Source organism: Pelophylax lessonae (assembly GCF_965119305.1).
Source record: "Pelophylax lessonae genome assembly, chromosome: 1".
Taxonomy (NCBI): domain Eukaryota; kingdom Metazoa; phylum Chordata; class Amphibia; order Anura; family Ranidae; genus Pelophylax; species Pelophylax lessonae.
Window position 1 is genome coordinate 230,363,012 of NC_138768.1, and position 27,628 is coordinate 230,390,639.

The 27,628-nt window shown below is 42.5% G+C and overlaps 1 protein-coding gene across 2 annotated transcripts in view; it reads left to right on the forward strand.

The window, feature by feature from the left end:
- The window catches only part of CFAP251 (cilia and flagella associated protein 251), a 116,216-nt gene that overhangs the window by 75,124 nt on the left and 13,464 nt on the right, over positions 1-27,628 (forward strand). For both annotated transcript variants that reach the window (XM_082251471.1, XM_082251470.1), the window contains exons 15-21: positions 2,077-2,250; positions 2,810-2,994; positions 11,251-11,362; positions 14,323-14,486; positions 16,090-16,180; positions 20,312-20,455; positions 25,888-26,116. In XM_082251471.1, the coding sequence (XP_082107597.1) occupies positions 2,077-2,250; positions 2,810-2,994; positions 11,251-11,362; positions 14,323-14,486; positions 16,090-16,180; positions 20,312-20,455; positions 25,888-26,116 (1,099 nt within the window). The remainder of the gene's footprint in view (positions 1-2,076; positions 2,251-2,809; positions 2,995-11,250; positions 11,363-14,322; positions 14,487-16,089; positions 16,181-20,311; positions 20,456-25,887; positions 26,117-27,628) is intronic.

Here is a 27,628-nt window from a genome sequence, read left to right on the forward strand (position 1 = left end):
ATTACAATGCTAATGGTATAAAATAAATATTGGATTGTCAAGTATAAAATTTGACAATCCAATATAAGCCTGCTTAAAAAAAATCTCCTTTTATGTTGTGAGTTCTGCCTGTCTGCTTTTTCTCCTCTCAGCACCTCTGTAGTTCACAAGGCAGGCTCTATGATTTCTGTGACACAGCAGTGCCTAATCGCAGGACATGGTGAATATGTGTCACAGAATTCAAGGAAGTAAATGTGCAAGGGTTTTTCCCTACACAGTTGAAGGTGACTTTTCCAAGTGGCTGGGGATTTGGTTTTTACCACCCCCTCTATCCTGGCAACCTAAGGCAGCTGCCTAAGCAGCCTTATGCTGGCACCAGCCCGATGTGAATGATTTTACATTTTGTCCCTAGATATGCTTTATGTAAAATGTGATTATTAACAATAGGCCTCATTATCATTTGCAAAGCTCCTCAGTAGGGAAGCTGCCTGTTTAGGCATTTTGATGGTAGAAAACAGAAAGCTAATTATATTTAACATCTTAACCACTTATGCCCCGGAAGATTTTACCCCCTTCCTGACCAGGGGGATTTTTGTGATTTTTTTACTGCGTGACTTTAACGGACAATTGCGCGGTCGTGCGACGCTGTACCTAAACGACTTTGATGTCCTTTTTTTCCCACAAACAGAGCTTTCTTTTGGTGGTATTTGATCACCTGTGCGATTTTTACTTTTTGCGCTATAAACAAAAAAAGAGCGTAAATTTTGCAAAAACAACAATATTTTTCACATTTTTTTATATGAAATTCCCCCAAAAAAATGTAAAAATCAAAATTTTTTAACATTTTGGCCAATTTGTTTTCTGCTACATATGTTTGGTAAAAAAAAATCGCAAAAAGCGTATTTTGATTGGTTTGCGCAAAAAGTTATTGCGTTTACTAACTAAGGGGAAGATTTCTGCCATTTTTGATGTTTTTTTTTTAACGCGTAATGGGGGCGATCTGCGATTTTTTTTGCGGTACTGCGACATTGCGGCGGACAGATCGGACCCTTGACTGACATTTTTGACACTTTTGGGGTTACCAGTGACATTACTGCAGTAATCAGTGCTATACATATGCACTGTTACTGCAAAATGACACTGGTAGTGAAGGGGTTAACTTTATTTGAGAGGGAGGGGTGGTGTGTGTCCCTAGGGGCGTGATTCTTACTGTGATTGGCTGTGGCCTGAAGTGTAGGAACAGTGATCAACGGTCCTACATAGTAGAACCGTATGATCACTGTTTCTACACAGGGGAGAATGACAGGCGGCTTGTTTACATCAGCCGCCTGCCTTTCTCCCTCTGCACCGACGATCGGCGAGTGACCGGCGGACATCGGGTCCGCCGGTCACATGCACGGACTTGCTGGGGAACGAGCCGGGGCTGACTGGGCTGCCTGGCCGGGGCTGACTGCCAACGTATATCGTCGTGCGGCGGTCGGCAACCGGTTAAAGTCTTATGAGCAGGCAAGCCCTTTATTGCAGAAGAGACATGCAGACCTACCTGCCTACTCATATTCTTCTTTGGAATAAAAAGCTCAGTTCAGTGTAGATACCAGCACAGAGCCTGCATGGCAGGATGGCTGTCTGCTGCATGTGGACCCAATGACAATGGGGTACTTTGACGTAGTGGTGGGCTTGAGCACAATATGGCCATATGGTGGGACCAAATCCCCATTTTTACTCATTTTGATCAGGTCTTAGTTGCCTTGTTATATTTGATAGTTATTTCTTTTGCATGTGTGCGCTATCCTCTGTAGTTATATATGTCCTGTGCATGTGAACGAGTGATGTCATCCCTTGCTGGCCAAACAGCCGGGTATCCAGAAGACTCCAGGTAGAAGATGCTGGTGATGGACGTTGGACCATTGAAGGTTCTCCTTCATTGAAGGTAAGTATCGCAGAGTTTAGCTCCACTTTAAAAATTCCTTCAGCAGTTTAGTGATATTAGTAAAATGTAATCAGTAATACCAGATATCACTGCTATTTACCAACACAGTCTCATACATACTGGAGGTCATACATGTCTCATAAAGGAAATGTGTTCTCTTGTTTCAGGATGAAGAGTTCACAATAACAGTGTTTCAACTGACTAAACAAAATGGGTATACGTTTTGGGAATATTTAGCCAGGAATCAAAGTCACTATAGACCAATACAGAGTATAATGTTTGGCATTCACCTGGATAGCAATGAACCCAGACTTGCATCTCTTGGAAGGGATCGGATGTTGGTTGGTATTTATTATTTATTTTATTATTTATTTCAGGTTCTTGTATAGCGCTGTCAATTTACGCAGTGCTTTACATATACATTGCACATTCACATCAGTCCCTGCCCTCAAGGAGCTTACAATCTAAGGTCCCTATCTCACATACATACACAGTAGGGCCAATTTTTTTTTTATACAGGATCCAATTAACCTACCAGCATGTCTTTGGAGTGTGGGAGGAAACCCACGCAGGCACAGGGAGAACACGCAAACTCCAGGCAGGTAGTGTCGTGGTTGGGATTTGAACCAGTGACCCTCTTGCTGCTAGGTGAAAGTGCTAACCACTGTGCCCCCGCTCTGTACTACTAGGTAGATTGCAGTGATGTATATTTATAAGCACAACTATTGCTGAACATTTGTCCTAATGTATATTTTTTCTGAAATGCAAATGTAATTTCTTTGTATTCACAATTACACAAAATTGTTTTAGTTCTTTTTCAGAGCACAGGGTCTTTTTTTCTTTTTTTATTGTTCCCCAAACTGTTTGTTACTGATGCTATCATGGTTTTCTCTCCAATAGGTGGAGTATAATATTATCAAGAGCAGTAAAGACAATCTAGTCATCGAAAGCAGTGACCGCATTGACCAGAGTGCGGTTCCACAGTGTTTAGTATGGTACCCTCCTTTAACAAAAGAAAATTTTATTCTGGTTGGCAATGATCAGTATAAAATGAAACTATACAACACAACTACTAAAATGTGCAGGTGAGTAGAAGCACTGTATAGGGTAAATCACAAAGCATGTCTTCTCTGTGTTTTCTTCTTTATGGGTAAAGAAAAACAAAATCAATGTTTATGTGGCTATGCACTAGGGATCGACCGATTATCGGCAAAGCCGATTATTGGAGGGCCGATATTCACTTTTGCCGACACTTGGGTGATACCGCACCGTCCGGCATACGATCTTGGAGGTAACGTGGTCACGGCAAAGCAAAATTCAAAATGACCTTCTTCGCATCCTCCCTTTCCAACACCCTTCAAAGTGACCACCAATCAGCGGCTGCATCTAATCAAATGCACGCACGGGTTGATTTACTAAAGCTGGAAAGTGCAATATCTGGTGCAGCTTTTCATAGAAACCAATCAGCTTCCAGTTTTTTTTTGTCGAAGCTTAATTAAACAAGCTAAAGTTAGAAGTTGATTGGCAACCATGCACAGCTGCACTAGGTGTTCTGACAACCCCCGGTTCTGGCTATCAGAATAGAAATGTCTAAAGCCCCGTACACACGTACTGATCGTCGGCCGAACGATCGGCCGTCTTTTGTCCAGGGCTGTCGTGTCTGTTGAAAACTGCAAAAGACTGCACACGAATTTTGTCGGCCAACAACAGCCGACTGCAGAAGTGATGTCATGTGATGGGTAACTTTCCTTGTTTTTTTTCTTTTCTGAGCATGCCCAGTCTTGCTAATCTGCTGTCTGTTGGCCGAAATCTGTACTGACTGGCAAACAATCGGCCATTCTAGTGTTGGCCAACAAAAATTTTAATGCCTGCACACCCGATTCTGTTCGGCCGAAAATGCGCTGTCGGCTGTCGGAAGCATCATACTAACAAGCATACAATCGGCCGATCGGTCGTCGGCCGAATATTTACGGCCGACAATCGGTACATGTGTACGGGGCTTTAGTGTAATAGGTCAAAGAGACTGCCAAATAAAAAAATCCTTAGGAGTCCAAAGTTTTTAATGTTCAACTGGTTAGGACAAGCAAATCAAAAGACAGCCAACACCTTTCTGTACCACACTATCCCCCTTCATCAAGGCTAGGTGAAATGGCGGAGGGTTAAATGGACTCAAAAGTACTATGGCAGGCAGAGGATGTCATAAATTGCAGTCAATTGTGGTGTTCACAGTAGAAGAAGGGAAGTTTAATTTGAGTTGAGACAGTCCATTGCAGAGATAACTCCCGTAGCTAATCTACAAATCTCTATATTTAAAGCTAAATTTCAGGCAAACCGCTAAATAAACAATTGGCATATGCTTTTGGGAACTGTTTTGCCTGTCAAAAGATTTGCATTTTTTTCAACAAAGGCTTTCTTCTTGCCGCTCTCCAATAAAGGCCAGATTTGTGGAGTGCACAACTAATAGTTGTCCTATGGACAGGTTCTCCCACCTGAGCTGTGGATCTCTGCAGCTCTTCCAGAGTTACCATGGGCCTCTTGGCTGCTTCTCTGATTAATACTCTCCTTGCCTGGCCTGTCAGTTTAGGTGGACGGCCATGCCTTGGTAGTTTTGCAGTTGTGCCATACTCTTTCCATTTTCAGATGATGGATTGAACAGTGCCGAGTGAGATGTTAAAAGCTTGGGATATTTTTTTATAACCTAACCCTGCTTTAAACTTCTCCACAACTTTAGCCCTGACCTGTCTGGTGTGTTCTTTGGCCTTCATGATGCTGTTTATGCACTAAGGTTCTCTAACAAACCTCTGAGGGCTTCACAGAACAGCTGTATTTATACTGAGATTAAATTACACACAGGTGAACTCTATTTACTAATTAGGTGACTTCTGAAGGCTATTGGCTCCACTAGATTTTAGTTAGCGATATCAGAGTAAAGGGGGCTGAATACAAATGCACGCCACACTTTTCAGATATTTTTTGTAAAAAAAATTTTGAAAACCATTTATCATTTTCCTCCCACTTCACAATTATGTGCCACTTTGTGTTGGTCTATCACATAAAATCCCTATAAATACATTTGGAAGTGTGGAAAATTTGGAAGTGTGGAATAATACTTTTCAAGGCGCCGTATCATCAAGAAAGTTAGGCAAAACATCCAACATGGGTTCAGCCAGCATGACAAATGCCGGCAAAGAAGGTCTATTCCAGCATCAAAGATGGGCCATCTTTGTGTTGCCCACTCCTATTAGAGGGTCACATCCCTTCCGGTAAGCAGAACATAAGAGTAAAGGGTGTCACCTGGCTTTCCTTAGGATTTCTGCTTCCATCAGGGCTGTGGGACCTCTGAAGTTTCTATCTGGGACTTTTTATAACACTTATGTTGTTTTATTTAACGGACATTTCAAATTTAATTTTTTTCTTTATTCATAATTTTGGAGTGCTGCACAATTGGTTTATTATTAATTAAAAAACTTTTTGGGTGTTTTTTATAATACCTGCCTGGAGTTCAGCTTTAATAAAATAATTACTCTAAGATAAACTTAGCAATAATAGCTGAAAATAATTTATTTTTCCTTTATCTGTGTACAAAAGAAATAAGCCCAATGCATGTGATCTGCTCAGTGTATTTTCTAAAGTGTTACTAAACCCAGCACCCTGCATTCACTATATCTGGTCTCCCACAGTACACAGAACATGGAAATAGTTTTAGTAAATATAAACGGCTAAATACCTTTTCTCATCAGCAGTATATAGCAGTCTCGTGACGTCTATCAGTGTCTTGTTAAAGCTTGTAGGAGGAGTTTTCATACTGCACTAGCTGTCCTATGAGGATGCAGGACCCCTAACCCTCTGTCTGGACAGTGCTAAATGGCCCTGTGCTGATCACATGCACTCTCTTAAAAAAAAAAAAGCCTCTCTAGCATAACACAGCAAACTGAGCATGTGCAGCTTGTCCCCCTACCCTCTGTACTATCTGGAGATGAATAGGGGACACTGGAAGAAGGTGAGGATCAGAGAAGCCAGGATCAAAGAGCTTTTTTACACAATGCAGAGGATTAACCCCTTAGGTTCCACAGTGAGTATAACAAGCATGCTTTACTGCATATACAGACTGATTTTACTCTTGGGGATTTAATAACAATTTAAATATACAGTGGATTGTAAATCTATATTCACATAGGGCAGCTATATTTGCTCATTACATATGCAGGCTCTATTTTTTTGTTCAGTAGTGCTTTATGTCTGCCATAGATGGATCAAATCTTGGCCAGCTCAGCAGGGACCAGCCGAGATTTGATATATCAATGGGCAGGCTGGTTGTCCTGAAATCAATCCATGATCAACTTCAAGCGGTTGTATCCCGCTTTTTGACACTTTTACCTACAGGTAAGCCTATAATAAGGCTTACCTGTAGGTACAAATAATATCTCCTAAACCGGCACGGTTTAGGAGATATTTACAGTGCATGCAGCCACTCGCGCGAGCGGCGCATGCGCTCTGAAGGTCCGGGGGGACCTTCAATTAACTTGCCGGGAGCTTGCCGGAAAAATCACTCCCGCGCGCATGCGCGGGAGTGACGTCATCGTGGCTCCGGCCAATCAGCGCGCTGGAGCCGTCTCTTCCGGCCAATCAGCGCGCCGGAGCCGCCGAACCCGGAAGAGACGACGAGGGATCATGGCAGCGCCCGCATCGATGTCCGGGGGTCCGTGTCGGGGCTTCGTTTTAAGGTAAGTTAAACATAATGGGCTAGTATGCGATGCATACTAGCTCATTATGCCTTTGTCTTGCAGGTTTTTTTTTTTTTTTATAGGGTTTACAACCGCTTTCAGTACAACCAGCCTGTCAGATTTTTTTGCATGAGATTACTGTCGGTGGATATAGCTGCCAGCAGTGATCATTGTGTTCTGTCGATAGGGAAGGCTCCCCACCAGCAGTGATCATTGTGTTCTGCCAACTCCCCACCAGCAGACCACAATGGCGCTGTGGGAAGAATTCCCCCATCCACACTGACTGGGTTGATAGGGAAGTCGAGCGATTTTCTTTCCTGCAACCTGTTCAGTCATCTATGGCTTTCTTTAAAGTAATTGTACATTGCTAATCCTGTTATACAACTGCAAACCTTGCAGATGGGCTCTGACTGACTGAATGAACAATTTATTCACTGCAGTCTCTAATTTGAGAAAGATAGATAATTCTCATGGTAGAAAGAAGCAAGTGAACAATAGGTCTCAGAAGAGACATGTGGAGTAGTATGATTCCATGCATGGCAAGAAAGAGACACAATAATATTCAAAATAACAATGAAGCTTAGCAATACTAACATATGTTGTATTGATTTGTGTGAAGTGTGAATTTTAATCATAGTCCCATTTTAAATAAGTGAAGACATATTATATGCTTTTTTTATAAGAAAAAGAATGTTTGATATTTGGCTGCTCTTTGATGTGGCACTCGGAAATGTGTAGGAGGATGAGTAATGCAGTGCATACAAACATTCTGCCCAGATCTTTTCATATTTGTGGAATGTTTAATACAGACAGAGTACTTATTATAGAAAACAATTCTCCTTGATATACTGTATACTGATGTACCAGTGCTTCTGATACGTAATACTAATTAGATACTGGCTGAATGGACAGCAACAGGAATTATTTGTGGAACTCATTGAGCTGCAGAGCACGTTCAAAGAAATTATTACATTAATATGTGGATGTTATTTACAATAAATTTGCAAAACTGTTCATCCTGCAAATCTGCATGTATATGCATTCTGGGCAAAGCTAACAAAATAAAATATTAGTAGTAGAAATGCATCAATACTGGTATCGGTATAGATGCCAATACCAAGCATTTGAGCGAATACCAGTGGCGGCTGGTGCTCCATGGGCCTGGGGGGGGGGGGGCGGTAGACAGACCACACCATACCCCCCCCCGGACCACACCAGCCCGCACACCATAACCCCCCCCCCTCCCCCCGGTCGCCGGCTCACTCACCCTGGACATGTGGAGGGCAGCGGCGGCGGCGGCAGCGGCTGCGGCTTCCCCCTCAGTCTCCTGCATCTCCTCCCTCCTCCTCCTCCTCCTTGGCCAATGGCATGGCTTCTCCTTTTGGCCAATCGGGAAACGGGTCTCAGGACCCACTTCCTGTTTGGCCAGGAGGAGAATCCGTGTGACAATCTTCATTCACTATTGTAAACACAACTGGGTGGGCTCAGCCCACCCTTTTTTGAAGCCTGTTAGAGGCTCTGGCTCTAATCACGTGCTTAAAAAAAAAAAAACCCATTGGAATCCATGCGTCTGGCGTCCTGCATGTAGATTAGGGGGCCGGACGCATGGATGGGGGGGCGTCGCCCCTGCGCCACCTAATGGACAGGCTGCCACTGCCGGATACCGATACTTTTCTGTCTGATTTACATCAATACAAAATGAATTGGCGCAAATTGCATGCAATTTCCCCCACTGCTCCTGTGTGTGTGTTTGTGTGTGTGTGTATAAAAAGGGAAAAGCTACATCTAGTGGGCAGGTTAAAAAAAATGTTAGAATTCACAGTACATATCTGGCCATAATCTACATAGGTGTTCTGGTCCGCCCGATGATAGCAAATCATGGCCGCTGGAAGAGAAGTTCCAGTACCCCAGGTGGTCTGCATCCAAGCTGACTTTACTTCTGCCTTATACCCATGCAGGGCTGGCCCTACCATGGGTCCCACTGGGTCCATTGGACCCAGTCAGAACTTGGAGAGGGGTAGCAATTTGACTCCCAAGATTTTTTTTTTTTACAGCAGTTTTGTGTATCATCAGTTCGCGGCATGTTACGGGTGGCATTTCCCCATCTCATACTGCCGCCCATAGTGCAAACTGATGAGTATGAGGAGGCAGAGTGTCTCCTCCTGGGAACTCCCCTCATGTGATCGTGGTGTGCGCAATGACCTCAGACATCCGCGCACTCCATCTCACGCAGGGCAGGCTGGATCTTCTTGGGTGGTGGGCACAGCAGACACAGGAGTGACAGGACTGAGGACAGACAGTGGATGTGTGGTGGACTGGTCCGCTGGTGGGTTATGTAAGAAGATAACAGTATACATTATATTTTCTAAATGTTATATTTATATAAAATAATGGATGTGGGGGCCTTTTGTTAGGCATGGTTTTTTTTTTGTTGGGTGGGTTGCAGCATTTCATTCTTGGACCCAGGCAGCACAATGTCTTGGGCCAGCCCTGTACCCATGGGGTATGGGAATTTCTCCTCCAGTGGCCATGATTTGCTATCATCGGCGAACCGGAACACCTATGTAGATTATTTTGCATGTGGCCAGATATGTACTGTGAATTCTAACATTTTTTAAACTGCTCACTAGATGGCGCTTTTTCATTTCTATACACACAGGAGCAGTGGGGGAAATTGCATGCGACCATTTGGAATTGACGAAACTCACACAGCAAAGTATCGTTACTTGGTATTGGCGGGTACATGACCGAAAGTATCGGTAATCGTACTCGCAATGCCAATAGAAAAAACAGTATCGGTGTAACCCTAGTTACTAGGCTATTTTCTCTCCAGGTTGGATGTCCTTCATTCGTAAGAATAGTGTAAATCAGGAAAATACCACATTATGACCACTTGATGTAGCTGATGATCATAGTAAATAGGTACTTATTTACTATGATTGTCAGCTCTAATTTCACAATTGAGAAATTAATCGGACCGGATTGGTTACAGTAACATACTGTCTCATTGTTTTTGGTATTACCATGTGACATATCACACTCATTTGAACTGGATCTGATTCTAAAAATTCTGACATTCTACATTTAACAAAGAATGTGATGTATCAGATTTGTAGTGTTTGAATTTGTAACATAGTGAATTGGGTGTAATCCCAGTGTTCGATTTTAAAATAATCATAATTTGTGTCAGATTTCTGAATTGACTTCGGCCAATGTGATTTTGATAGTAATACAAAGGGGCATGTCATACCATGTTTACATACCTCCCAACTTTTTGAGATGTGAACGATGGACAAATATTGGCAAACATATGTAGGTATAGGACACACACCCCTGCCACACCCCCTTAAAGGAGACTTCTACAAAAAAATGATTAGTTAAACCCACAAGTGCTTTTTTTTTACCAATACTATTCCTTTATACTGGCTTTTGAAATTTACAAATGCAGCAATTTAGGAATTGCATGAAAGGTTTTAGCACTGGGAAACACTTTTCGATAGATAAAAAGTGCATTTTTTATACAACTATATAGATCAGACCAAAATAAGGGACAAATGATGAGGAAAGAGGGACAGAGGGGCTTTGTTCCAAATCAGGGCCATTTGAAGGAGAGATTGGTGCCTCAAGCCAAGAGTTTTGGGACTTTATGGGCTAATACAATGTTGTTGGTTTTATACAATTTATTTGAATTAACAACATACAAGTATATATAAAATATATATAAAGAGGAGAAGAGCATATACATTGGGTGTATGGGTTATAGACCCATAAGTTATAGTGAATCAAAGTAAGAAGTTTTGTGACATGGTGATATGGTGACAGTGGTATGTCTCTCTATCTGTCCACGCTTCTTGTTTTAGCGTTGGATCTATAGGGAGAATATCCTGGGTTTTCCTACGCGTTTCGGCGTGATGCCTTTATCAAGGCAAATCAGGGCCATTCCCTTGAAATCAGGGACAGTTGGGAGCTATGTCTTTATAGTAGTGGTGGGTGAAAAACCAAATGTACCATTAGGTAGGTAAGTGCATTTAGGTGGCAAAGAGGTGGCTTTTCCCTGTTTAACTACTAGTCACATATTTTTGTTCCATCATCAGAAAGAATGCACAAAGAAGTCAAGTCTATGTCCTGTGTAAACTAGGTGACCTTAGCGGAGAGTATTATTTAGGGTGGTAAAACTGCATGCTTACAGACTTTGGTGATGAAAATCTGACCCTGGTGGATACATTAAGGTTGATTTACTAAAGGCAAATGTACTGTGCACTGCAAGTGCAGTTGCTCTAGATCTGAAGGGAAGTTCTGCTGACATCTATCATTCATCATGTGCAAGCAAAAATGTTTTTTTTATTTTTATTTCCCTTGCATGTGATTGGGTATTCTTTGTAAAGTGAGGTTTTATCTAATTTACTAAGCTCTGGAGCATCTTACAGTGCACAGTATATTTGCCTTTAGTAAATCATCCCTATTGCATTTCTGGCGCGACCCCTTTACACTGTAATGGTATAAAGTATCACGGATTAGCTGGATTCAGAGCATGACAGGCAGGATTGACTGTTTGGCTAAGATGTGCCCAATTTTTTAGCTACATTATATGTATGTTCATTTGTTTCCCTATGTTAGAAAGACCCTCTTGGGCCCAACATTTGGATCTCCTGTAAGAAAAATGGAAGTGTTCCCTTCAAATGATCAATACGCAAGTAAAGGCTACATGGCATATATCACAGATGATAAGGTATGTTTTCCTTCTCTAACTATAATAGTTTATTGATTATGCTCTCGGACCATGCATTAATAAGGAGTTACATGTTCTGTTTTAATTATACATTTATCTAGTGATTGGCTGATGAATAGGGTTGTATGGCGAATGAGAAAATATTAAAGCTTCACTTAATAGTTTCTGTCTGCTGGGAATGCATAAAGATGTACTGATGGATTTAAACAAATGAGGAGTAAATAAGGCTGGATGTTTCCAGGTCCACAGTTTTTATGTTACTCATCTTATGCTACATCACTATCGTTCCATCCCTGTCTTGTTGCTTGAAGCTATGCTGTCACTGTCAGCATAATAAAGTGGAGGGGTATAAAAAAAACACGAAACCCCTAAGATCAGTGATTATTGGCAGACGGTGCAACAATGCATTGGGGAGATCACAGGAGTAGATATTGTCAATGATCTTTGGGTTTGTCTATTCCATAAAATCGGTAAACTTTTCCAAAGTACGATAGTCCCAAGCCTTCTAAACGCAGCAAAGGGTACAATCCCCCCGACAAATGGTTAGGATTGGAAAGCCCTACAATTAGAGATTGGTGTAAAAGAGTAGATTATATATATATATATATATATATATATATATATATATATAATATGGAGTGCTTGGGAAGCAGAGAGGAACATCAGACAGAGAGTTTTACAAATAACTGGGTAAAATGGGTAGATTTTAGGAAGACGAGTAGATATGTAGAAATTTGGATGGATTATAGTATGAAAATAAGGGAGAAGGGACAATAGATAAATGGACGAGTAATGCCGAGTGAAAGGGGGAGAGAAATTGGGGGAGGGGGGGGGGTTGGGGTAATTGTTTCAATAAGGAGATAAATGTATTTGTATTTTTGTATTAACCTGAATTTAATAAAATGTATAATTTTGATTAAAAAAAAAAAAAAGAACTAAACAAGAATCTGTTTAGATGGTGTCACTCACCAGCAGTGCTGTATCTTGGCCTAGGCCAACAAGGCCCAGGCCTAGGGCAGCACTCTGCTGGGGGGCAGCAAAAAAGCTGATGGAGCTGCACTGATATGCTGCCCTGATGGGCACTAATAGAATGCACTGATGGCCACTGATGAGGCAGGACTGATAGGGCTGCACTGATAAGGCAGCACTGATGGGCACTGATATGATGCACTGGTGGCCACTGATGGGGCTGTACTGATGGCCACTGATGAGACTGCACTAATATGCTGCACTGATGGGTAGTAATGAGGCTGCACTGATGGGCACTGATGTAGCTGAACTTATGGGAACTGATAGACTGTGGTTGTGGTCTGTGGTTTACAAATGACAGGGTGGGTCATAAACAGGAAAGGGTGTGGCCTTTCCAGGACGGGGTGGGTCATATTTAAATTAGGGGTGCCCAAGTTTAGTCAGGCCTAGGGCAGCACAAAACCTAAATACTCCACTGCTCACCAGACTACAGACTTAGGCCAGCCACACACGGTGCAAATTTTTTTTACCCGTGGTTACAGGAAAGAAATTTGACAGTGGAATCAGCAATTGTCTTCTCCCAGCGGGGCTGGGTGTGGAAAGAGTGATTATCGCTAGCGGCTATAGCAGCTGCTAGTGATAATCGCAAGAGAATCCAGCAGGCTAGTTTTACCCATGTTGATCAATCTATTAACTTGGTACATTCAGCCTGCCCATTAATGGTTCGAATCTTGGCAGGTCCCTGCTGAACCGGCCGAGATTCAAATCGTGTATGGCCGGCCTAACTCCTTTCACAATCAAACATATGTCAGAGGTGCATGTCTATGTAAGAGAACTATAGGGTAGACACATATTCCTGAGAGCTGCTTTAGCTCAGTTCACTGTATGCTGTGCAAATTAAATGATTTATTTCATTAAAATGATCATATTATGTACTTACCCTGCAACAGTATTGGTATGATGTGCAACTACAGTACTTCATCATTATTATTCTACCAGACTGTGTACGTTATGGGACATGTACGCAGAAATTGTGGTCTAATCTAAACCTTGTATACCAACGCTGCTTTTTACTATTGGTACACCCCCATGCCCACTTCAAGAAAAGTAGGTAAAAGTTATGTAATGCATGCACTGTGTTTTTCATAAGGATGAGAATTCTTGCCCAAACAAGTGTTTCCAGCTTGTGCATGTGCAAAAATTGGTCTGTTTTTAGATACCCTAGGAGTTAATACTGTAAGTACTTCTAATGCTTGCAGTATTTATTATTGCTTGAGAGGATTTTGTAACGTTTTGAAAAAAGATGATAAGACCTGGCTGATCCTTCTATCCCTCTTGTGACTGACAAAAGTAAAAGAAGGTGTTGGCCACACATAGCATGAAAGAAGAAAATGGTCGCACACCATCACGGAATCCAATGAAGAAAAGTTCTTTATTCACATAAGTGGTAAAAGGTACAGCAGGGTAGGACAGTACTCTGCTGTACATTGTACCACTTATGTGAATAAAGAACTTTTCTTCATTGGATTCCGTGGTGGTGTGCGACCATTTTCTTCTTTCATGCTTCTCCTGGTGGCGAGCCGAGGTTCAGCACCCACCTTGAATCGTGGACTTTGACTAGCCTGAGCGGTGTTATCTCTCTTCATTGGCCACACATATGTTAAGTCAGTTCATAGGGAGACTAACTTGGGAAGCAATGGCAGGTCCCAGCATTACAAACAACATCTCTGCATCCATCATAGGGAGACATCAGCTCTTCTACGGGAAGCTGTGTACTAGTCTTTTCTTTAAACCAAAACATTTTTTTATTCAAGTTCCTATAGTAACATTGGTGATTAAGGGATAATCTACTGTGCATTACCAGAATAAAGTTTGGCCTCTGCATTGTCTCTGTTACAGTACAATTTATGCATATAAAGTGGAAATAGACATATGGTTATTAATACAATTTAACAACAAATTCCTTTAAGCCCAATGTCTTTTTCATCTAGGTCGGGCTTCAGATCCTACCTATTGATGGAAACCCACACAAGTCAATGGCTCTCATTTGCCATCCTGATGGGGTAGCCAATGTTGTCTGCTCACCTGATGGGCAGTATGTGTTTACTGCTGGAGGAAATGATTGCACAGTTTTTATGTGGAAAACAAACTTTCAGTAAGTAAAAAATAAATTTCTTATATTAAAATATAACGAATTGTATATAAGACATTTACCGTGTTTAAAATGATTAAAAATTAACATATATGGGCAGAATAATAATTATATATATATATATATATATATATATATAATACCATCAAAATAAATAAGTAGCATAACAGTTAAAAAGTGAATAGACTCGCTGCTATGGCATAATTTACATTTTTCATTCCTGATAAGTAAAGTATAAATTCTAGGTAGGGTAATACTTTGTAATGAGGTGTAGAATGTAACACAGAAGCTTGCAATAATAAGGGATTTAAAAATTACTTTATTGCATGCTACCCTCCCTGTAGTAACACAGATAGAGTACTCATCATTTACGATCTCTTCTGCACAATTCTCATCTGGCATTTAGCAGTATGCCTGCATGCGGATAGAAGTCCAACTATAAAAGCACAGTGATTTCTTTACAGAATCACTGTATTTCATGTTTGTGTTGAAATGCCAATTTTCTTCAGCAGGTGGCATTATGGGTAAAATGTAAAATTATAGCTCTATGCTCAGCTAGAACACCTAAGATATATGAGAAGAGGAGCCCTCTAAGCATACAAAGGGTGATTTCCAGGTTTATTAACTTACAAGCTTAACTACACTGTATTGTCAATAGTATGGAGACGCCTGCCTTTAGACACAAAATAACCTTAATGGCATCCCAGTCTTAGTCCGTAGGGTTCAATATTGAGTTGGCCCACCCTTTGCAGCTTTAACAACTTTAACTCTTCTAGGAAGACTGTACACAAGGTTTAGGAGTGTGTCTATGAGAATATTTGACCATTCTTCCAGAAGCACATTTGTGAGGTCAGGCACTGATGTTGGACAAGAAAGCCTGGCTCGCAGTCTCCATTTTAATTCATCCCAAAGGTGTTCTATGAGGTTGAGTTTAGGATGCAGGCCAGTCAAGTTCCTCCACCCCAAACTCGCTCATCCATTTCTTTATGGACCTTGCTTTGAGCACTGGTCCATATAATTTGGTGGTGGGGGGATTATGATGTGGGATTGTTCTTAAGGGGTTGGACTTGGTTCCAGTGAAGGGAAATCTTAAGACGTCAGCATACCAAGACATTTTGGACAATTCCATGGGGGTTTGAGGATGGCTCCTTCCTGTTCCAACATGACTGTGCACCAGTGCACAAAGCAAGGTCCATAAATGGACATCACATGGATGATCGAGTTTGGGGTGGAGGAACTTGATTGGCCAGCACAGAGTCCTGAACCTCAACCCGATAGAACATCTTTGGAATGAATTAAATGGAGACTAAACAAAAGCTAGGGGAGGTAATTTAAGTCATTATATAGCAGCTGCTTGATAAGCCTGTGGGGCTATGGTTGCTGCATTTTGCTTTCTGGTATTGCTCTCTAGTAGGTAGTCGTGCCATAGACGTTTATAGACTGCCAGACTATTAGTTGCTGGGATAGATCACATGACTGTACTGTATTATTAATATTATATTTTCCTTTTTTTAAGAAAAACTTTGATTAAAAATATCTTTCTTTTTTGGTAATGTATTAATAGTAACACTAGTCTGTATATATGACATTCCTGTTTGGGTTACAGGTCTTTGGAAGCCGTCGCTTCCCTTGGGGGTGATGACTTAATACCTTTCTATGGGATGCTGCCTGGGGGAAGAGATGGAGCATTATTCAAGGTTAATTTTTAACCATATGAAACATTTAATTTTCTATGATATTGTTTGTTTGCAGTTGTTTATTATTAGTTTTTTTCTAACAAAATTACAAATAACTTAGAGAGCAGTGCTTGAGCTACAGTAAAGGCCATAAGGGACCTTTTTTTAAAAAAAAAAAATTAATAAATTGACTGGTTCACAGTGGTTCTCAAAGTTGTAAAGTGCGACGTTCACTTTAATCCAAGTCACAGATGTTGAAGGCCATTTACAATATGTACGTTCACATACTGTGAAGGGTTCGTCGCCCTCCTGAATCCTTGCGAGATTATATGACCCTCAGAGATCAAGCTTTGTAAAAATGGTAGCTGAACAGAATCTGAAATAATTCTGGAACCAGAGAAAAGTGGTAATGATTTTTAACGACAACTTTGATTGAAACCTCTATAATCCTTTCATGGACAGGGGGTGTGGTTTTTTTTTCCACAAAAAATAATGCAGACTTAGCTCTGAAAGTGGATGACTAAATCACCTCTTTCGTTTTTCATTGATATAATATTTTAGCACCTTTAAAGAGTAGATCAGGAATCTGGAAAAAAAAAATCATACTCACCTAGAGGGCTGCAGCACTGCTAAGATTGAGAACTGAGCAATCAAACACTGCTGATCGCTCAGTTCTTGGTCTTCAGTGAGCTCTCTCATTCAGTTTCTGGCTCTCTGCTCTGCCCCAACAGTGCTTACTGGAGCTCAGAGCTTTGAAGGGTGCTGAAGGGGCTGGCTCAGGCTCTCAGCAGCATGCTGAGGCTGAGCCAACTGCCAGTCCAGGCATCTGGGTGTATACCAACCATATGGTCGGGATTTTTCTTGAGCTTGGACTAGTTGAGTGATGTCAGCTGACAGCAGGCTTTAGCCTTGCAATACCCAGCATAAAGGAAAACAGGGAAGTTGCAATAACATCTAGGCTATGCAGTTCTATGTGCCTTGGCTCAGGAATAGCAGATATAGGATAGATTTCATAAGTGATGGGACCAGATTTGATGTTTGCTCTATCAGCCAGGAGAACAGCGCTTCTTTGAGACTTGGTCTGCAGAGGAATTTGATGTTGTTGTACCAAGCTATGATCAATGAAACAAGTACAGGCACCCGAGTCATTTATAGCTTGAGTTTGGGGTCTTTCTTACGGCAGCAGGAAGGACAATATGAATTGACCTATCCAACATAGAAAAGAAGGAATGACACCCACTGCCTTTCAAAGGCCAAGTTCCTACGTAGTATTCATCCTCATTGCAATACAGACAGAGGTTGTACTGAAGGCGTCACTACCTCCCCTCCGATGGCAGGGGAGAATGTAGGAGTAAGAACTGTATGGCCTCATGCACCTAGGTGCATTCAGGCATCTATCATAAATTGTGTATACAGTCAGGTCCATAAATATTGGGACATCGACATAATTCTAATCTTTTTGGCTCTATACACCACCACAATGAATTTGAAATGAAACAAAGAAGATGTGCTTTAACTGCAGACTTTCAGCTTTAATTTGAGGGTATTTACATCCAAATCAGGTGAACGGTGTAGGAATTACAACAGTTTGTATATGTGCCTCCCACTTTTTAAGGGACCAAAAGTAATGGGACAGATTAACAATCATAAATCAAACTTTCACTTTTTTATACTTCGTTGCAAATCCTTTGCAGTCAATTACAGCCTGAAGTCTGGAACGGCAGCAGCAATAAATGGCTGTACATGGGTATATTCCTTGCTTGCATAAACTGGCACACTAGCATTAATCCCTGAATGGGACTTTTGTGTTCATTCAGGAATTTACACGTTTGTGAGTTTACGCAAGCACAGTGTATACTCACATATAGCCATTCAATACTATTGATAGCTCTATGCTGTAGCTGCCTCTCTACGGCCTTTTTCACACTGATGTGATGCAGTCTGACCATACCGTAGGTGCAGTGTAGTGTACCCATGGGTTTAGTGCTGGTTAGCTGTACTTTCCCATGGAGTTCTATATGTCCCACGGTTCTGGTGCGCTTTCTGGCAAATCAGGACCGCTGTAGTAGCAAGTATTGCACAGAAGTATGACCATGCACAGTTTTGTAAACAGACCTATGCACATCCATGCCCAAATGTGAAGGTTCTCACGCTGAAGTCCAGCTATTTGGATTGGCCTGATTTTCCTGACATAGGTTATGAGTAAGCGACCTACAGAGTCGTGAAACGCGTCAACCGTGTCCATGTCTGTTCGATGCACCGCTGTCTTTTATGAATGGGAATAAACACTTCAAGTTCATTCACCTCTGAGTGCGGTCACTTTTTCTCTTTGGAAGCTTGATTTTCCTGACAGCTTTACTGCTCCTTCTCACAATGCAAGTCTCCACAGTTGCTTAAGGATATCTATAGTGAATTTGTCCCTTTTTTTTTTTTTTTATGGTCTGGACTAAAAAATATCATTTTTAAAAATTGTTATTTTTTTAGTGAGTTAAAGTGTTACTAAACCCACAACAGTGAAATCAGTTTGTACAATGGGTATGAAAAAAAGAATCACTCCCTTTAAAATAATCACATTTTGTTACTTTGCAGCCTGAAATTAAGATAGAGACAGTTTTTGTTTTATCCAGCTCTATTTACTATCGCAACCTATAACATCCAAGTGAAAGATATAACACCAACATAACAGAAAAAAAATGTTATCCCTTAAAAAAAAACCTGCAAATGAATCTGCCAGAAGCGCACTCAAGCTGGCCATACACAGTTAGTTTATACTATGGTAGGAACAGCTTCTTAAAGAATTGGCACCAGTTCTCAGCTCTGAGCTGACGTACAGCGGTAGACCAGAGTGGAGTATGTCTATGCTGGGAATCTATCATGTATGTGACAGCTTCCCACACAGTACTGTTCCCTCCGCCCCATTCAGCTGTCAGACGGGAAATTCTCTGGCCTAAACATAAAAAGAGTGCTCATTCATGAGTTGTCGGGCCACACATGTAACGCTCGGTATGTCCTGACCTCTGCAAGATGGAGAGAGGAGGGCAGTAGAATAAGCATCTTGAAAAGTAACCATTCTTTTTCAGAACAAAAGGCTAAATATTCACGTACTGAATTTGTTGTAATGTATTACTGATGTTTTTTGACAAATGTCATTTAGGCACCTTTCACACTTATGCGACCTAAAAGTTGCGCGATTTCAGCTCGATTTTTTGCAGTGATTTTGCTGCGATGTTGACTGGACTTGAAGCAATGCCTATGTCTATGGACCTCAAAACGCATTAAAGCGGAGTTCTGGCCACAAAAAAAAAATTTCAATGAACATACCCCCGGGACAGTCGGGGCTAGTACATTTCACAATGGCTAGCCTCTGATCTGTCCCAGTTCGCACTTACCTTTTAGAAGAAATACTCACTTTTAAAATTTCTTCTCCAGCACTGCCATCTCAGGTGTGGGCAGCTTGAAGCCAGCCCGATCCTCTTCTGCGTCCTCTTCCGTCCTCTCCGGTCCCACGATGCACTGCACCGGCCCCCGCCGTCACTTCCGGGTCTGCAGCGTCATCCCTGCACAGCTTCTGGGCATGCCCAGAAGCTGTTTAGCAAGGTATGACGCGCCTGCACCGGAACTGACGTCGGGGCCGGTGCAGGCGCATTGATTCCTGGGAGCGATGACGTTCAGCTCCCAGGAATCATTGCAAAGCGGAAGAGACGGCGCGGGCCGCGGCCGCCGAGGGAGGAAGTGGAAGAAAGGTGAGTATATTTTTCTGCAATTACAAGGTAAGTTAAAAAAAAAAAAAACGTAACTACCCATTTCTTTTTCAGGTGAGCTATAGCAAGCGGATGGCCCAAAATCGACTATGTCGATTTCGTGGTCGGAACTCCGCTTTAAAATCGGCTCATAGTAGTGCAGGGACTACTTTGAAGTCATTGCGACTTGAAGTTGTACAAATATGAACGGTACTCATTGGAAATCATGGAGTACAACTTGTCATGCGACTTTGCAGTCCCAAGTCGCAGGAGAAGTGGTTCAAGTGTGAAAGGGGCCTAAAGGTGAACTAACCCTTTAAAGAGGTTTTATTTAATAGGACAGCATCACTTTTGATAGATACAGAGATGATGGTTGTTTTTACTTGTTCACATTTGCTTGTGTTTTATGCAGGAGTTGGAAGATTACTTTTACTATGCTCAAATGCGTAACCAGGGTATTGATACAATGGAGACCAGACAAGTTTCAACACATATTCCCTTGAAAGAAGTTCCTTTCATCATGCGAGCACTGGGATATTATCCAACAGAACAAGAGGTATTTATAGAACTGTAGAATTTGTTAATAGTGAATGGATTTACATTCTCACTAAATAAAAAAAATACACATTTTAAAGCAGTGATCTTTAGCCATTGATTTGGGAGCTTTATGTGGTTCTTGTCTAGGGAACAAAACTGAACTGACTTGAAGGCCCTGGTAGATGGCTGTTATGGCATACCACTGTTTTTTTTTTCTTTTTTCAAAATTTGTGAGACTTCAGGTATGCTTTAAAGGAAACCTATCAGCAAAGAAACACAGAGGCCACTGCTGATATTTTTTTAACCGCTTCCATACAGAGCAGTTAGACACCCTTCCTGCCCAGACCAATTTTCAGCTTTCAGCACTCTCACACTTTGAATGACAATTGCTCAGTCATGCTACACTATAACCAAACAAAATTTTTATCATTTTTTTCACACAAATAGAGCTTTCTTTTGGTGGTATTTGATCACAACTGGGGTTTTTTTTTTTCGTGATATATGCAAAAAAAGAGCAAAAATTTTGAAAAAAAAACACTTTTTTTTAGTTTCAATTATGAAATTTTGCAAAAAATAAATTTTTCTTCATACATTTGGGCCAAAATGTATACTGCTACATGTCTCTGGTAAAATTAACCCAAATTAGTGTATATTATTTAGTCTGTGTGAAAGTTATTGAGTCTAGAAGCTATGGTACCAATTACTGAAAATTGATCACACCAGATGTACTGACTGCCTATCTCCTTTCTTGAGGCCCTGAAATGTCAGGACAGTACAAATACCGACCAAATGACCCCTTTTTGTAAAGTAGACAGTCCAAGGTATTTAGTAAGAGGCATGGTGAGTTTTTTGAAGTTGTAATTTTTTCCCACAATTCTTGGGAAAATGAAGAAAAAAATTTTTTTTTCTTTTTTTTCCCACAAAGTTGTCAATTTATAAGCTATTTCTAACACATAGCATGTACACAGCAAAAATTACACCCAAAAATACATTCTGCTACTCCTTCCGAGTATGGCGATACCACATGTGTGAGACTTTTACACAGCCTGGCCACAAAAAGAGACTCCACGTCCAAGAAGCACATTCAGGCGTTCTAGGAGCATAAATACACATAAAACTTTCTTACTACCTATCACACTTTTCAAGGCCCTAGAGCACCAATACAATGGAAAAGTCCACAAAATGACCCCATTTTGGAAAGCAAACACTCCAACGTATATTCTATGAGGCATTATGGGTCGTTTGAACATATCATTTTTTTCCACAGGTTTTTGGAAAATGTGGGAAAAAAATGAAAACTTTTTTTTTTTACACAAAGTTGTCAATTTATAGGATATTCCTAACACATAGCATGTACACAGCAAAAATGACACCCCAAAATACATTCTGCCACTCCTCCTGAGTATGGCAATACCACATGTGTGAGACTTTTTCACAGCCTAGCCATATAGAGGGGCCGAACATCCAAGGAGCATCATCATGCATCCTAGCCACTTGCCTAGGCCTATTTTTGACATTTGGTGTTTACAAGCTAAAATCAGTTGTTTTGCTAGAAAACTGCTTAGAACCCCCAAACATTATATATTTTTTTTTAGCAGAGACCCTAGAGAATAAAATGGAGATTATTGCACTATTTTTTATCACACCGTATTTGCGTAGCGGTCTTCCAAACGCAATTTTTTTGGAAAAAATTCACTTTTTTTAATTAAAAAATAAGAAACCAGTAAAGTTAGCCCAATTTTTTTCCATAATGTGAAAGATAATGTTACGCCGAGTAAATAGATACCCAACATGTCATGTTTCAAAATTGCGCACGCTCACGGAATGGTGACAAACTTTGGTACTTAAAAATCCCCATAGGCGACAATTTAAAAATTTCTACAGGTTGCCATCTTTGAGTTACAGAGGAGGTCTAGGGCTCAAATTATTCCCCTTGCTCTAACGATCGCGGCGATACCTCACATGTGTGGTTTGAACACCGTTTACATATGTGGGCGGGGTTTCTGTATGCATTCGCTTCTGCGCGCGAGCTAACGGGGACAGGGCGCTTTAATTTTTTTTTTTTTTTTTTTTTACTATTTATTTTATTTATTATTTTTTATTTTTACACCGTTTAAAAAAAAAAAAAAAATTGATCATTTTTATTTCTATTAAAAGAAATGTAAATATTCCTCGTAATAGAAATAGGCACGACAGGACCTCTTTTTTGTGAGATCTGGGGTCAAAAAGTCCTCAGATCTCACAAGTACACTAAAAGATAGAAAAAAAATAAATAAATAATAATTATAATATAAAATGAAAAAAAAAAAAAAAGGACCTTTAAACCGGTTGCTAGGCAACAACATTTTCCGTAGCTCCGGTCCTCCAAGACCATAGAGTCAAGTGAGGGCAAGCTTGCCCTCACTCGACATCCTGTCTGTGAGGATTCGGGACCGGATCGTTTTCCCCGCTGCCGGCGGGTCCGGTAAGCGGGGAAAAGGACCGGAACGCGTCGGGAGGGGGGGGGGGCGCCTCTTCCGCCATCCCGGAAGGGTGATCCCACGGCGAATCCGCCGCTGGGACCACCCTTATCGGAAAGCCAACCGTCCACCGTTTAAAAAAATACCAGGGTTATGGCAGCTATCTGCTACCATAACACCGGTATTTAGGTTTAAACAGACGACGTATATAAACCTTTTTGGACTTGGACATGGTGGCTGTATGAAGGGTGACAGGTACTCGGGTACTTTGTTGGGCAGGTGACAGGTACTCTGGTACTGATGAACAGGTGGCAGGTACTCGGGTACTCCGATAGGCAGGTGACAGGTACTCGGGTACTCTGATGGGCAGGTGACAGGCAGGTGATAGGTACTGATGAGTAGTACTCACTGACTGATAGGTGATAGGTGATACTGTACTGATGGGTACTGATGATCAGTACTGATACGTGATAGGTACTGATGAGTACTGATGAGTAGTGATGGGTACTGATGAGCAGGCGGCAAGTACTTGGGTACTTCAGGCGTCAGGTACTCTGATGAGCAGGTGGAAGGTACTCGGGTACTCTGATGGGTAGGTGACAGGTACTCAGGTACTCTGATGACGGGTACTCCGTTGACAGGTACTCAAAGTACCCGAGTACCTGTCATCAGAGTACCCGAGTACCTGTCATCAGAGTACCCGAGTACCCGTCATCAGAGTACCCGAGTACCTGTCATCAGAGTACCCGAGTACCCGTCATCAGAGTACCCGAGTACCTGTCATCAGAGTACCCGAGTACCTGTCAGAGTACCCGAGTACCCGTCATCAGAGTACCCGAGTACCCGTCATCAGAGTACTCGAGTACCTGTCATCAGAGTACTCGAGTACCTGTCATCAGAGTACCCGAGTACCTGTCATCAGAGTACCCGAGTACCCGTCATCAGAGTACCCGAGTACCTGTCATCAGAGTACCCGAGTACCCGTCATCAGAGTACCCGAGTACCCGTCAGAGTACCCGAGTACCTGTCATCAGAGTATCCGTCATCAGAGTACCCGAGTACCTGTCATCAGAGTACCCGAATACCTGTCACCAGCCCATCAGAGTACCCGAGTACCTGTCATCTGAGTACCTGATGACAGGTACTCGGGTACTTTGATGGGCTAGTGACAGGTGCTCTTTATTGGGGGGGGGGGCAATCAGTGTGTTTAGGGTGCACTGTAGTTGGTAACTAGCTGTTACCACAATCTCCTCCTCACACAGGATCAGTGTGTGAGGAGGAGAACACGGTGACAGCTAGTTACCGTGTTCTCTGTTGACATTTGTGACCGGCTGTGATTGGACACAGCCGGTCACGTGGTAAAGAGCCAATTTCATTGGCTCTTTACCTAGATCGGGGATCGACTCTGTCCGAGGGACGAGCCTCGTCCCCGATCGCTGCTCTGCGCGCCCCCGGGGGCGCGCATTGCAGAGAGAACGAGCGGCTCGTGCTGGAGCCGCTCATGTGATCGGCTGTGATTGACACAGCCGATCACGTGGTAAACAGCCAATTTCTATTGGCTGTTTACCTTGATCAGTGATGGGCTATGTCCGAGGGACGAGCCTCATCCCTGATCGCGCCGCTGCGCGCCGCCGGGGGCGCGCAGTAGCAGCTAGAACGGGCCGACGTCATATGACGGCGGCCCGGATCTAGACAACCACTTTTCCGACGTCATTTTACATGACTCGGTAAGGAAGTGGTTAAGGTGCCCATGGCTGTTATTCCTATCTTGTTTCACTATCAAGTGCTACCCAAGTAGTAAAGGAAGGACAACAATAAAGATGACAGACCTTCACCGTGTGGATTTAAAAACACATTAGCAGTGCCATTTCCCATGTGTGTTTTTTTTTTTAAAGGTTACTTTATGTAAAAGCTTGTTTCTCTTTTTTCCCCTTCTTTTTTTTTTTAAATGTCCATACTCACTAGCTCACTACTCACTAGCTCACTACTAGTTATTATTGAATTAGCTCACTAGGTGACAAAGTTTAGAGTCAAGTGCAGGCATTACCGCTGCACAGAGGCGTAACTAGAACCTTCAGGGCCTCGGTGCAAATAAAAAAAACATGAAGGCCCCCCCGGACCCCTGGCCGGGCCCTTCCCTTCAAGCCTGGGGCTCTTCCCACTGATCCTGGGGCCCTTTACTCTTGTTGCGGGGCCCTTTATTACAGTCCCGCAGAGGGACCCTTTCACAAGTTCTGCAGTGGGCCCCCTTTCCTGCCATCTTGGGGACTCCCCATGTTGGTGGAATGCCAGGGCCTGGTTGCAAGTGTGACCTTTGCAATCCTGGAAGTTCACCCACTGGTGTCAGTAGTTTTTATTTTTTGGTATTTTAATTGTATTATTTTTTATCATTTTATTTTTTTACAATGTCACTGACTATGACTCTGTCCATTCAGAAAAGGAAGGAGCTGGTAAATTACATATTTACCGACCCCTTCCTGGTTCTCTATTGTGACACATCCCCTGCAGCAGCTGGCAGAAGAGGGAAGGGAGCACAGTGGAGGGGGGGGGGGCAGCACAGTGGAGGGGGGCGGGCACAGTTGAGGGGGGGCAGCACAGTGAACGGGGGGGGGGCAGGGGAGTACACAGGGAGACTCATTTTATTTCGGGTGGAATGTAATGTCACCAAACTCACCAACACATCTAAATGACCCCAGTGATCTCCTCCTCTTCCTATACATCTCTTGTCTGTGAGCATGTATAGAATTTCCAGCTAAGATCAAATATGAGAAGCAAAAGCCTCAGAAGCATCAGTGGAATGAGATATTTATCAGTATTTTATGCTTTCAATTTATTATATTATTAATAAGAAGATTGAGATCTTTACACATCCTGCCTCTGTTGTTTTAAACCAATAGAGACCTTCTTAAAAATGACAGGCTGACTGCTTATGTTTAAAAACACAAAAACTCAAGAACAGACAATGTAACATTTTGTCATCTTTCATGTTTAGGTGGAAAATATGCTAAATGAAATCAAATTTAGTGAGTATGTAAACACTGGAAAACAAGTTAATGACATAGACCTCGGGGACTTCATAAAACTCTACATAAATCACAGACCTGCATTTGGATTATGCTTAAATGAGCTACAACAGGCATTTCAAGTTCTTGGTTTCACTAACGAGAAAGGGGAACTGGCTGTGAACAGAGGAGATTTACTGCAGCTTCTGCAGACAAGAGGTGAGGAACCAGCACACTAAAATGTATTATTAACAAGAGGAGACAGTAATATCTTCTTATAATACAATGAAAAATACTGATGGGAATAACAATTATTGAAAATGTATTTATACCTACACCCGCTGTTGTGGACGGTGATCACCATGGATGCCAGCCTGACAGGCTGGGGTGGAGTACTGGACACTCTTTGCGTCCAAGGAACGTGGTCGACGGTGGAGTCGTCTCTACCGATCAATGTCCTGGAGCTCAGGGCGATCAAGCTCTGCCTGCTCTATTGGGCGCCTTGGTTACAGGGTCTCCCGCTTCGAAGTTCAAACGGACAATGCCACGGCTGTGACTTACATCAATCACCAAGGGGGCACCAAGAGTGCGTGGGCGGCCAAGGAAGTGGCCGAGATCCTGACCTGGGCCTAGGCACACGTTCCGGCTCTTTCCGCAGTTCACATCCCAGGGGTGGAGAACTGGCAGGCGGATTACCTAAATCGTCAGACTCAGGATCAGGGGGAATGGTCCCTGCATCCGGAGGTCTTTCGCCTCCTGTGTGCCCGATGGGGAACTCCGGAGGTGGATCTGTTTGCATCTCGTCGAAACAGAAAAGTAGAGCGGTTTGTAGCCAGGGCTCGAGATCCTCTGGCCAATGCTGTGGATGCACTGGTGGTGCCTTGAAGCCGTTATTGGCTGATCTATGCCTTTCCCCTGCTACAACTGTTGTCTCGGTTCCTCCGCAGGTTGGCGGTGGAGACGGTGCAGGTGATCCTAGTAGCGCCAGACTGGCCTTTCCGGTCTTGGTATGCAGATGTGGTGAGGATGACCGTCAAGCCTCCATGGTGGCTGCCTCTGAGAGAAGATCTGCTGTCTCAAGGACCGATCTTCCATCCTGCTTTACAGTCGCTGGCTTTAACGGCTTGGCGGTTGAAGGCCAGGTGTTGAGAGACAGAGGTCTCTCTGAGGCTGTGATTCCTACCTTGTTGAGAGCTAGGAAGGCTACTTCCAGGAAAATTTATCATCGTACTTGGAAGATGTATATTACCTGGTGTGAGTCGCAAGGGTTGCATCCTTGTTCCTTTTCGGTGGCGAGGGTCTTGGCTTTCTTGCAGAAAGGAGTGGAGCAACGTTTGGCTCTAGGCACGATTAAAGTTCAGGTGTCAGCCTTAGCCATTTATTTCTAACATCCCTTGAAGACTAACTCCTTGATTCGCACCTTTATTTAGGGGGTGCGTCATCTAGCTTCGCTGAGGAGGTCCCCTTTACCTCCGTGGGATCTGAATTTGGTTTTGTCCATGCTACAATGACCTCGCTTTGAAAATATTAGAGAAATTTCTCTGCCTTTGTTGTCTCAGAAAGTTGCCTTTCTGGTGGCTATCACCTCTGCTCGCAGGGTGTCTGTATTGGCTGCTCTGTCCTGCCGTTCGACTTATCTGGTCGTTCATAGGGATAAGGTTGTTCTAAGACCTAACCAATCTTTTCTCCCCAAGGTGGTGTCGGCTTTCCACCTCAATTAGGCTATTGTGT